This window comes from Ornithorhynchus anatinus, chromosome X1, assembly GCF_004115215.2.
Source record: "Ornithorhynchus anatinus isolate Pmale09 chromosome X1, mOrnAna1.pri.v4, whole genome shotgun sequence".
Lineage (NCBI taxonomy): Eukaryota > Metazoa > Chordata > Mammalia > Monotremata > Ornithorhynchidae > Ornithorhynchus > Ornithorhynchus anatinus.
The window spans coordinates 88,809,914-88,822,553 of NC_041749.1; the positions used below are offsets into that span (position 1 = coordinate 88,809,914).

At 45.2% G+C, this 12,640-nt stretch overlaps 1 protein-coding gene and 1 non-coding gene across 3 annotated transcripts in view; both read right to left on the minus strand.

Moving 5' to 3' along the window:
* The window catches only part of MGLL (monoglyceride lipase), a 197,199-nt gene extending 185,795 nt beyond the window's left edge, over nucleotides 1-11,404 (minus strand). Inside the window, exon 1 of one of the 2 annotated variants that reach the window (XM_007668314.4) lies at nucleotides 11,275-11,404. In XM_007668314.4, the coding sequence (XP_007666504.1) occupies nucleotides 11,275-11,282 (8 nt within the window). In that variant the 5' untranslated portion in view covers nucleotides 11,283-11,404. The remainder of the gene's footprint in view (nucleotides 1-11,274) is intronic. The other variant, XM_029051065.1, reaches the window with a different exon arrangement.
* LOC114807260 lies at nucleotides 10,530-10,668 on the minus strand. The gene has a single exon (XR_003755311.1). It is a non-coding gene; the product is annotated as a small nucleolar RNA SNORA7 (small nucleolar RNA).
* Nucleotides 11,405-12,640: the final 1,236 nt, after the last annotated feature.

The window sequence follows — 12,640 nt, forward strand, 5'->3', positions numbered from 1 at the left end:
ATAATAATGTTAAATGGCTTTAAGATGAAAGTATCTAGGCAAATAAATCTTATTAAAATACATGAAAAATGAAATTCTCAGTAAGAACATTTATTTCAGTTATTGAATCCTTTGCTCGGAGGCTGCCACGATACCACCCTAAAGAGACACTGATCGGCAGAGTTCTTACAGACCAGGGACTGGTCTGTTTACGATCTGAATTCAATCAATCGATCGATTATATTTATTGAGTGCTTACTGCGTGCAGAGCACTGTGCTAAAAGGTTGGGAGAGTACGATGTAACAGAGTTGGTAGACTTGCTGCCTGCCCACAAAGAGCTTACTGTTGCTTGCGTTTCCATATCTCCCTTCCACACACACCTTTCCTCCCCTTTCTTTGATTGCTTCACATCAGGACTGGTGTTTGGGGTGCCAGAGGCAGGTGGTGATGATGATGAGGACGATGGTATTTGTTAAGCGTTTACTCTGTGCCGAGCATTGTTCTAAGCGCTGGGGCAGATACCAGGTAATCAGTGTGTCCACGTGGGGCTCACAGCCTTAATCCTCATTTTACAGACGAGGTAACTGAGGCACAGAGAAGTGACTTGCCCAAAGTCCCACAGCTGATGGGTGGCAGAGCCGGGATTAGAACCCATGACCTCTGACTTCCCAAGCCCGGTCTCTTTCCGCTAAGCCACACTGCTTCTCCTAGGGATCCTAGGGCTAGGTGTCCTAGGTGTCACCTAGGGCTGAAAATTGGAAGGGGCCACTGTCTTCAGGCTTTGCTCCTTCTCCAGAGCTGCAGTGCCCCTGAAGGTAGAAGGCAGAGGCTCTATGGGGATCTCCCTGCCTCTTCCCTGCCTTGATGGCATGGGTGCTGGGAGACCCTGGGTTAACTGGTCATTTTCTGGCTTGGGGTGTGGGGAAAGGAATTTTTAAAAATGGATGTCCCTCCTACTCCAATAGTTTCACATCCCCGGAACGAGCCCGGACTCGATCCCGGGAAAGGCAAGGTACAGGGTGGAACTACCGGAGTGGCAGGTGACGGTGAAAGGGGATTTGAGGACTGGCAGGTAATTTTACTCTTTAACTCTCCCCTCCCCACCATCAGCCCAGCCCCAGGACCTCACCTAGGGCCACCAAATTGCTTTTGCTGAATCTGCCTTCCACGCCATTCTTTCTCCCTCTTAACCTCACGGGGAAGATAAGAGTTTGCTTCCAAAGCACTTTCACATCCAAGTGCTATACAAATTTGCGTTATTATTATTATTATTATTATCATTACTATGTTTAAAAGCTCTTGTATGGCTCCCTGAGCTCTTTGGAGGAAAGACGTGATCGAAATACAATAAATAAAGAAAGCTAAAAAGCCCTTCAAATTTATACAAACTAATAATAATAGGGCAATTCTCTTGAACACAAAATAATTTTATAAACGAAATGATATAATAATCCTAGCAAGGCTGTGGGATTCTATGAGACTGAAATACGATAAATAAAGGGTAAAATACCCTTCAAATTTATATGAACTCAAAATAATAGGGCAATTCTCTTGAACACAAAATAGTTTTTATAAAAGAAATGTTATAATAATCCTTGCATGGCTGTGGCCTTGTATGACTGTTTATCATACCCCAAATATTTAAGGAATCCCGTGTATATACCCCATTGTTTTACCATTTATAAAGATTAGTTTTAACGTGGAGAACACTGTCAGAGCTCTCCATCAGATTTTTTTATCTTCACATCTGGCTTCTGGGTTTTCAACTTGCTCAATCCACTCACGTGTGCTAATGTTTCCACATAAGATCCAAGTTTGATTTTGGAATATTGTGCACTTTGGCTTTATAACATGCATATAGAAGACTTTTCACATGAAAAAAACCCTGCACGCATTTTTATTTTTAAATAAACGTATACAATTGTTCAATTTTGTGTTGCTTGGTTTTTGTTATCCACAGCTGACTGGACACATTCCCAGCCAGGAAACAAGGTCAGCAAAACAGCTGCAGTGATGAAAAAAAAGGACTAGTGCTGTGATACAGAACCAGAGAAACACAGCTATTAGTCTGATGGTGTATGAAATGCCTCTAAAGACATTTACATGGCCTCGAGATGCTGAGTATAGATAAACCTGCCTCCAAATTGTCAAAGCAAGGCCACTGAATGCAAGTTGATTAGGAAGAGTGCTAGCTAATCCAACCATTTAACCTGAGAAGTGAAACAGTAGATGGGATAAAATCTAATCGCCTCCCAAAAGGTGCATATTCAAAATTATACACTCTGTTGAAGGCCAAATGCTGGATTTTTTTTTTCCCCTCTTCATCCCTATGTTCTCAAAAATACCTGAAATTATTTTTCTCCCCCAAATTTGCAAATAGACCAAAATTCCCCTGGGGACCCTTGGGGGAAAAAAATTAGCCTTAATTGTCTTAATTGTCTTGGAAAATCCCATGGTTGAACGCATCATTATAAATCATAAAATTGTGAAGCAGCGTGGCTCAGTGGAAAGAGCACGGGCTTTGGAGTCATAGGTCATGGGTTCAAATCCCGCCTCGTCCATTTGTCAGCTGTGTGACTTTGGGCAAGTCACTTAACTTCTCGGTGCCTCAGTTACCTCATCTGTAAAATGGGGATTAAGACTGTGAGCCCCACGTGGGACAACCTGATTCCCCTATGTCTACCCCAGCGCTTAGAACAGTGCTTGGCACATAGTAAGCGCTTAACAAATACCAACAAATACCAACATTATTAAATCAAACTTTAAGACTAACTTGGAGTTTAATTTCAGTGACTGCCTAAATTAGATGTGGGCAAATAGGCCAGATTTTCTCGGGACCCAAATCACTCTCTTTGGAATCTCAGGCTCTTGGGGAAATGTATTAACTCTTTCAGACCAGTAGACATTGCCAGAAAAATTTCAAATCGTATGTGTGTGTGTTTTCATTTCATTTTACTGTCCTTTTTAAAAACAAATTTGACAAAGCCCAGTCTCCTACTTAAAAGCTAATGACATCAGCGCTGTTCCATTTCATGTAATAGAAATGCCCTAGTAAACAAAAAGAAAACGTTCCTCTGTGTCTAGTAAGCTGCCAAACACAGAAGAATGTAGAGCCCATTACGTTAGTGGGCACCATTGGCATATCCTGCCACTTCTGTGGGTTGCTGCCCCTCGGTAAGAAACTTGGCTAGATTGTACTTGCTAAAATTTCTTTTTTAAAAGGAGGTAACAAAGGAATACATTTTGATTAGCCACTTGTCTGCTGCGTGACCTTGGGCGAGTCACCTTGAGCAGCAGCGTGGCTTAATAGAAAGAACACGGGCTTGGGAGTCAGAGATCGTCGGTTCGAGGCCCGGCTCTGCCGCTTGTCAGCTGTGTGACTTTGGGCAAGTCATTTCACTTCTCCGGGCCTCAGTTACCTCATCTGTATAATGGGGATTAAGACCGTGAGCCCCACGTGGGACAACCTGATAACCTTGTATCTACCCCAGCGCTTAGAACAGTGCTTGGCACATAGTAAGCACTTAACAAATACCATCACTATCATTATTATCATTATTATTAAGTCGCTTCACTTCTCTGTGCCTCACTTACCTCATCTGTAAAATGGGGATTAAGACTATGAGCCCCAGGCGAGACAGGGACTGTGTCCAACCTGATTACCTTGTATCTACTCCCGTGCTAAGAAAAGTGTCTGGCACGTAGTAAGTGCTTAACAAATACCATTAAAAAATAGTAAAGGCACACCCCATGATACAGCCATGACATATTTTATTGTGATCCATTCTAGAACTTCTGGAAAAATAATGAAATTCCTTTATGTGCTATAACCTGTTTCATTAAACATCACTAAGTTATTCTTTAAACTGTTAGAATAATTCTAAACGTTACTAAACTGAGTTGTAGTAAATTATGAGTTTGCAAGAGACTGCAAAAATAGCTTGTCTTACTGACCGGGCTAGCAAAGATTTCATCCAGTTCTGTTTGAACAACGGGCTTCGGCTTGCTTTCATAAAATACCTTGTAATGAGCTAACTCCTTCTGAACACTTCAATAGACCTTTTAACTTTTCTCTCCATCAGTGTCTTCATTATTTTTTTTTTTTGTAAATTCATCCACTTTCTCTAAAAAAGATGCAAGGTTTTTTAAACCCCCAAGTCTTACCTGGTGGTGGAGAGGCCATAGCTTCAACTCTTTTGGCAAATTGCAATGAAGCATCGGATTGTCAAAGTTTAATGATGGTGATGGTATTTGTTAAGGGCTTACTGTGTGCCAAGCACTATTCTAAGCACTGGGGCTAAATACAAGGTCCCACACGGGGTTCACAGTCTTAATCCCCATTTCACAGGTGAGGTAACTGAGGCACAGAGAAGCTAAGCGACTCGCTCCAAGTCACACAGCAGACAAGTGGGGGAGCTGGGATTAGAACCCGGCTCCCTCTGACTCCCAGTTCCATGTTCTATCAACGACACCACGCTGCTTCTCTGAGGTCCCTTGCTGGACAAGGAGCCCTCTGAATGAGATGCACTTAACTCACTGACATCCTCATCATCCAATTCAAAGTTAAGTTGCCCACCCAGAACAATAACTTCTTAGCTCACCTGCTCAAGGGGCTCTTCTAAACCTTCAAAATCCAATGTAAACTCTGAGCAGAGTCTCTTCAATCCATGGTATTTACAGAGCACTTACTATGTACAGAGCACTGTAAGTGCTTGGGAGGGTAAAGTATAATAGAGTTGGTAGACAATCCCTTCCCACGAGGAGCTTTCCACCAGAATTCATGAGGTGGATAGGTTCATCTCAGCCCAGGTGGAAAGAAAGCAGGGAGGGATTTACTTCACCGTAGTGCTCAGCTTAAATATCAGAGTGGCTGGGGGGTATATATAGCAAACGATATAGGTTATGCCCCTGGAGTGGGGGCATTGTGGTTTGGTTGTAACCTAGGGTAATATAATCAAACATTTCTAGATGTATCACCCCCCCTCTAGACTGTAAATTCATTGTGGGCAGGGAATGTGTGTTTATTTTTGTATTGTACTCTCTCCAGTACTTAGTACAGTGCTCTGCACACAGTAAGCGCTCAATAAATATGATTGCATGAATGAACATTAACTCAGTTAATATGAGGTGGCTATAATCTGGAGTATGACTGTAGATTATCCCAATTTCTTAATTCATCCATCGATAATATTTATTGGGCACCCACTGTGGGCAGAGCACACTCCAATTATTAGACATGCCCCAGAACTACTCATCTTTCCCCTTAAACTCACTCCTCCGCCTGGCTTTCCCATCTCAGTCGATAACAGCACCATCCCCCGACCCAAAAGCCCACGACTCCAGTGTCATCCCCAACTCCTCCGTTCGGTCTCCTCCCAAATCCTGCCAGTTTTTCCTATACAACACCTCCCCCCTCCAGCCCTTCCTCTCCACCATAACTATGGCCACCCTCGTCAGAAGGTAGCAAGATTATCAAATTGGTCTCCAGCCTCCCTCTCCCGATTCCAATCTATAATCCTCTCTGCTTCACAGATTATCTTCTTGAAGCGTCGCTGAGCACACACGCATCTCCATTCCTCAAAATCTTCCACTGATTTCCTGTGTCACTCCATGTCAAAGTGACAAATCCTCACAGTCAATTTTGAGGCTCACCCCACCTTCCTTTCTGCTCTTCCCCAACTCACCCTTCATTCCCCCTCTAGCCACCCTACTAACCGTATCTCGCTCATGCTGTTCTCTTGGCCTGGGCCTGCCTCCCTCCCCAAATGTGATGGATCACACCTCTCCCTATAGTCAGAAACCTCCCTGATAATCCCACTTCTTCTAGCAAGCTTTCCCCGATGAATTCCAGCACCCAAGATCATATAAACCCTTGAGCACTTATGAACATATCTATATCCATCCTCAGCACTTTTGAATATACATTTACAGATTTTGTCTATTTCAAAAGCAATCAGTGGTATTTGCGTGCTTACACATGTAGAGCACTGTCCTAAATGCTTGGGAGAGTACAACACGACAGAGTTGGTAAATACATCCCCTGCCCACAAGGAGCCTACATTCTTTACGTCTGCCTCCCCCATTTCAACGTAAGCTTCTTCTGGGCACGGAACATGTCACTTCTTTATTTTGTACTTCCCGAGCACTTAATACAGTACACTACACCAAATGGGCTGAGCGCTCATTAAATACTGCTACTTACAATCTAGCAGGGAAGACAGCCTAAAATAAGTTACAGATAGGAGGAAGAAACAGAAAGTGATATGAAGCAGCTAAGCCGTGTGGCTTAGTGGCAAGAGCACGGGCTTGGGAGTCAGAGGTTGTGGGTTCTAATCCCGACTGCCACTTAGCTCTGTGACTTTGGGCAAGTCATTTAACTTCTCTGTGCCTCAATTCCCTCGTCTGTAAAATGGGGATTCAGACTGTGAGTCCCACGTGGGACAACCTGATTACCTTGTATCTACCCCAGTGATTAGAACAGTGCTTGATACATAGTAAGTGCTTAACAAATACCATGCTGATCATTATCATTATGTGCATGAGTTAATGCTTAAGAAATAAGGTAGGTAAGATATGTACGTATTATGGGAGGTTATGAGTTCATAAGTGCTTAGGTGGTGTGGAAGTTCTGAAGTGGCACTTGGAGGGATAAAAACTGGGGAGACATGAAATCAATCAGGGAAGCCCTCCTGAAGGTGATGGGATTTCAGAAGGGCTTTGAAATTGGGGAAGAGATGTAGTCTGTTGAGGCCTTCCCTGGCTAAACCCTCATTTCCCCTACCTGCCCTCCCCTCACCGTCAACTGTGCACTTGGCTGGGCACCCCTTAAGCACCGTGATACGCCAGCACTTATGTAAATATCCTTCCACTCGACTATTTCCCCTACCTGTAATTGATTTTAATTCATTCATTCATTCAATTGTATTTATTGAGCGCTTACTGTGCACAGAGCACTGCACTAAGTGCTTGGAAAGTACAATTCAGCAACAGAGACAATCCCTGCCCACACCGGGCTTACAATGTAGAAGAGGGGAGACGGACATCAAAACAAGTAATCGGGCATCAATATAAATAAATAGAATCATAGATATATACACACCAAGACAAGTAAATGGGCATTAATATAAATAAATAGAATTATAGATATGTACATGTATACACAAGTGCTGTAGGGCGGGGAGGGGGTAGAGCAAAAGGAGAGAGTTGGGGCGACGGGGAGGGGAGGAGGAGCTGAGGAAAGTGGGGCTTAGTCCGGGAAAGCCTCTATTTTAATGATTGTCGACCCCTGAAGACTGCAAGCTCCTTGTGGGCAGGAATTGCATCTACCAACTCTATTACATGGTACTTTCCCAAGTGCTTAGTACAGTGCTCTGTAAGTTTCTGCTTACGTTGAAATGGGGGAGGCAGACGTAAAGAATGTAGGCTCCTTGTGGGCAGGGGATGTATTTACCAACTCTGTCGTGTTGTACTCTCCCAAGCATTTAGGACAGTGCTCTACATGTGTAAGCACGCAAATACCACTGATTGCTTTTGAAACACCACTGATTCACTGATTCAGCGATCGATAAAGGGGAGCAAGAGGCTAGTGTCAGGAGAGCTGGGAATGAGGCACAGTTAAGTCAGTTAGCTTGGCAGGAATGAAGAGAGCCATCTAGGGTGTAATGTAAGAAGAGAGTGGATAAGTGGAAGGGCCTCAGTTATCTCATCTGTAAGATGGGGATTAAGACTGTGAGCCCCATGTGGGACAGGGATACTCTCTAACCCAATTTGTCCTCCTCCACATCAAATGGCAGGGCACGACAAAGCAACTGCCCAGGAGTGAATGCCCTTTTGAATTTATCTGAATTCTTTCTACCCTAAGGACCAGTTTGGTTTTAGCAGTTCCAAGATAAGGTTCAGGTCTAGACTGAGGCCCAAGGCCTGATGGTTTCCTCTAGTTTGAAGAGCAGTGTGGCCTAGTGGCAAGACCATGGACCTGGGAGTCAGAAGATCTGGGTTCTAGTCTCGGCTTTGCCACATGTCTGCTGGATGACCTGGGCAAGTCACTTCACTTTTCTGAGCTTCAGTTACCTCATCTGTAAAATGGGGATTAAGACTGGTGATCCCCACGTGGGACATGGATTGGGTCTAACCTGATCAGTCTGTATCTACCCCAACGCTTAGTACAGTTCCTGGCACATACTAAATACCCTGAAAAAAGAGCATGAAATGCCTCTGTGGGGCCTGGACCAGTCCCAGATCATACCTGGTCCACCAGATCCCCTGGAAGACAGCTCAATTCCACGGTTCTTGTGATCATTTGTATACTCTCTAAAGAAGTCCTGGGAGATGGGGAGGAATGGTTTGAGGCACCAGGCCAGGCTCACCCTCGATCATTCTTGCAACATTCCCAACTTCCCAGAAATCCAAAGGCTCAGGGGTGACTTAAGACTTGACCAAACTCCCCAGGCCCTACTGAGTCCTGACTCGGATCCTGTGGGCCGGAAACTTACGTCTCCAGCCCTAGCTGTTTTCCTCCGCAGAAAGCTAAAGCAGCACGGCCTGGTGGATAAAGCAGGGGCCTGGGAGCCCGAGGCAACTGGGTTCTAATCTTGGCTCCACCACTTGTCAGCTGTGTGACCTTGGGCAAGTCACTCAACTTCTCTATGCCTCAGTTCCCTCCTCTATAAAATGGGGATCAACACTGTGAGCCCCATATGGGACAGGGACTGTGTCCACCCTGATTAACTTGTATCTACCCCAGTGCTTAGAATAGTGCTTGACCCATAGTAAGTGCTTAACAAATACCATTATTATTCTTATTAATAGTAGTAGTAGGTCCTCAGCGAGAGAGTTCATGGAAATGGGTTTCAAGAAAGAATTTTAAACTAGGGAAATGCCTCGCCTCTTAAACAGGGTAGAATTTTTCAGGCTCTCCCATCAGGAACCTTTTGTTCATTAGTAGAGGAAGAATAGTGCCACAGTGAGGTGCCAGCCTACAAGCAAATGACCACGATCAATTAATCAATCAATCATATTTATTGAGCACTTACTGTGTGTGGAGCACTGCACTAAGCACTTGAGAGACTACAACACAACAATATAACAAAAACATTCCCTGCCCACCGCGAGCTTATAGTCTGTAAGGGGAGACGGACATCACCATAAATAAATAAATTATGGCTATGTACGTAGGTGCAAATTTTGCCAGTCAAACAGAAAGTCACTGAGGTCTCGGATTTCACTTTCACGATCCTTGTCTGACCTATACCCCCTACTTTGGGGCACAGTTGGGAGCAACAACCCCTCACTAATCTCACTGGCCCAGGAGGATACTTTAACAAGAGCTAACAGCGGCGATTCTACCCTCTAGTGGGAGTGGTGGACTCCAAGCAACTAAGGATTTCTATGCCAGAATTATAGGCGTCTGGGAACGACTCCCACCTGAGGGACACAGCAACACTTGAAGAGTTCTTTTGGATCTGCTCATCCTAAGAGAGGCAGGAATGGGTATCCGGCCATTCTCAACCCACCCTTCCCTCCCCAACCATCACCACCCGCAGTGATCCTTGAAGAAATGGGAGCCATGGGGGGTTGGTTATCCCCAAAGGCCGGCAGCGGCAGAAGAGGCTATCCCTAGAAGCCGTGGGTTAGAAATCATACCCACTACCAGTGCTACATACATTCAGATGAAAGCTTTCTCACCCCTAGGGCGAGGGCTCAGAGAACATCTAAATGGAAGAATTTCAGGGGTCGTTAAGGCAAATAGCTGGACCCAGGGCTCACTTAAATGACTTGCACCCGGCCGAAGAAGTGCCCTTCAGAGACTGACAAACCACCACAGTGGCATTGCCAGTTTCTCCTCATTGAGGGGAGACAATAAAAAAAAAAACAACCCACAGTTAGTTTAGGAAGAAGGGATTGAAATGGCTTTACCTAGAATTTTTGTGTTGGGGGGAGAAGGGAAAATCCAGATTTATTTTTCTCAAAACTTTTTTTTATAGTGAATGTGCAGAAATCAATGAAAGCCATCAAAATCAATGTTTCACTGTAATCTACTCATGTGCTTTTTTCATATGTTGTTTTCATTCTTCCTCCTCTTTAATTGTCTTCTTCCTCCTGCCTGATTTTCTTCAGCGGCTCATTCTTCTTTGTTTCTGTGATGGGTGTTTTTCGCATAACTCTGAGGAACGGACTTCAGACCGTGGCATCCCAGTGAGTCAGGAAGGGACCTAAGCAAGACTTGTCTGCCGATATCCTGCTAATCAGGGTAATTGGAAAAATAATCCGGAACATGACTTTTCATTTTTCAATAAATTACCTTTCGGAACCTAGTCAGGATTTGATTTGTCTTATGCTGTCGAGTTGTCTCTGACCCAGAGCGAAGCCATGGACGCATCTCTCCCAGGATGCCCCACCTCCATCTGCAATTGTTCTGGTAGTGGATCTGTAGGGTTCTCTTGGTAAAAATATGGAAGTGGTTTACCATCGCCTCCTTCTGCGCAGTAAACTTGAGTCTCCGCCCTCGACTCTCTCCCATGCCGCTGGTGCCCAGCACAGGTGAGTTTTGACTTGTAGCAGATTTGCCTTCCACTCTCTAGCCACTGCACAAGCTAGAAATGGAATGGATACACCCCTGTTTGACTCTCCCTCCCATAGTCGAGACCGGTAGAGTACTGGAAACTCTCCAGGTGCGACCCTGAGGGGCAGGATTTGATTTGGAAAGAAAGAAAAAAACCCCTAAAGTTGTAGAAAACTCCTAAAGCTTGAAACTCTACTTAGCCATTGGCCATAATGTATGCAGAAGTCCCTGTACACTGCCTAAGTGGTAATTTACCCCAAATGTTCTCATTCATTTAAAAAATAAAAGCGATGGCTGGAATATCACATTAGCAGCGAGGCAGCCTGAGGATTCCACTGGCAAACTAAATTCTCATTTTAAGGGATCTCAGCACTCCTCTGAGTCGGTGGAGTCATTGAAGGTTCAGTTACGTAACCTGGTTTGTAGTGCATGCTGCCACATACCTTGGGAAAATCAGTTGTTCCACTTCCATATACAATCAGAGTACACAGCGGGTTAGGGAGACAAGAAGAGAAACCCTCAAAAAATAATGCTCAAACACAAAGGCTTAGGGAAATAACGCCCAACGTTTCTCACAAGGACCTCTTGGCCACTCATTCAATATACTATTATTACTATACTAACATCCGATTCACGTTTTTAACATTAAAATTTCTCCTCATTATCCCCCAAATTAATTTTTTTCTCCCAAACCGGATAGCATCAGGCTCTGTTGGCCACTTACTGTACTGACATTGTCATCCGGTTGTCTTTCCTCTAGGCGGATAATCCGGTCCCTGCAGGATCGCCAGGTGTCAGTAAGATCGCAGACAGCCCATAAAAGTGAGTTGAGATGGTTGATGCCCGTGAAGACATTTGAATGTCCGCAAATACGGGCAGCCGCCACTCCTGAGAGCAGCAGTCTTCCCGGGGCGGGGGCGGGAGCGGGTGTCAATCCCGCCGCTGTCACGGCCACTGCCAGTGTGACGTCACCTTATTTGTATCAGAGGGTACCTAGGGACCTAGTTGGAATCGGGATTCGATTCTTCCTGGGCCAGACAAACTGGGGGGGAGGGAGGTGATTAACCTTGCCCACTTCTTGTCATACCCCAGTTGCGTGGCCGGTTCCACTTTCGGAGCTAAAGTCGGTGGCTTGTTCTATTGGCCTCTTCCCACCATCCTTGTGGGCAGGGAACGTGTTTACCGACTCTGTTATATTGTACTTCCTCCAATGCTCTGTACAGTGCTCTGCACACAGCAAGCGTTCAATGAATACAATCGATTGAGTGATCTATTTCCTAGCAGTCACAGGAGAGGCGGTCTAGCTTTAACGACTTCCAATTTTCTCTCTTCTCCGAAGGAGCCGGGGTGAGGCAGGAAAGGTAGGTTCCTCCCAGCAGGGGCTCCCGACTCAGCCTCACTGCCCAATTCTTCGAGCTGGTCCCCGTAGGAGGAAGATGGAAAGAGGAGTAGGGGGTGAGGGTTTCAGGGTCAACCAACAGCCTCGGCATGGTCCCGGGCCAGGATTGGGTGGCCTCTGATGTCTGGCTCCTTCTCTCTGCCCCTTTGCCCTCCCCAACCCCCAGATCCCTACTGGATCCGAGGGAAGACGGGGCGAGTGGTCAGAGGAACTAGAGAAGGAGGTGGACGGTACCCCCCACCAGACTTCCTCCCCATATCTGGCAGTGCCATCTTGGTCGGACCTCCTGCAAGTTCAACCTACCCCCTTCACCCCACCTCCCAGCACGGGTAGACGATGGCCAGGTGAACAGCTACCATTCCCCCTCCACCAACGCTTCTGGTCTATTGGTAAAAAAGTTTGAAAGTCAGCCATTTCTACTCATAATGTTTGTAAAGTCATTCCCACCAGCTGGCAACCCTGATTCCCCAATTTTTGTTTCCTACCTGCCTAAATTAGATGATTAGTAAGCTAGGCAGAGAACATGCATTTAAATCTGTGTCCGGGATACAGCTATTAATCTTTAGTCAATTCTCAGTTAATTATATTTATGCCCGGTAATCAGCAACAATAAAAATTAATTCTCTTTGTTACATCCTTTCAAAATCAGGGTGGGGGCATATGCCTGTTAGGGAGATGGTTCTAATTGCTCTAGGAAGAA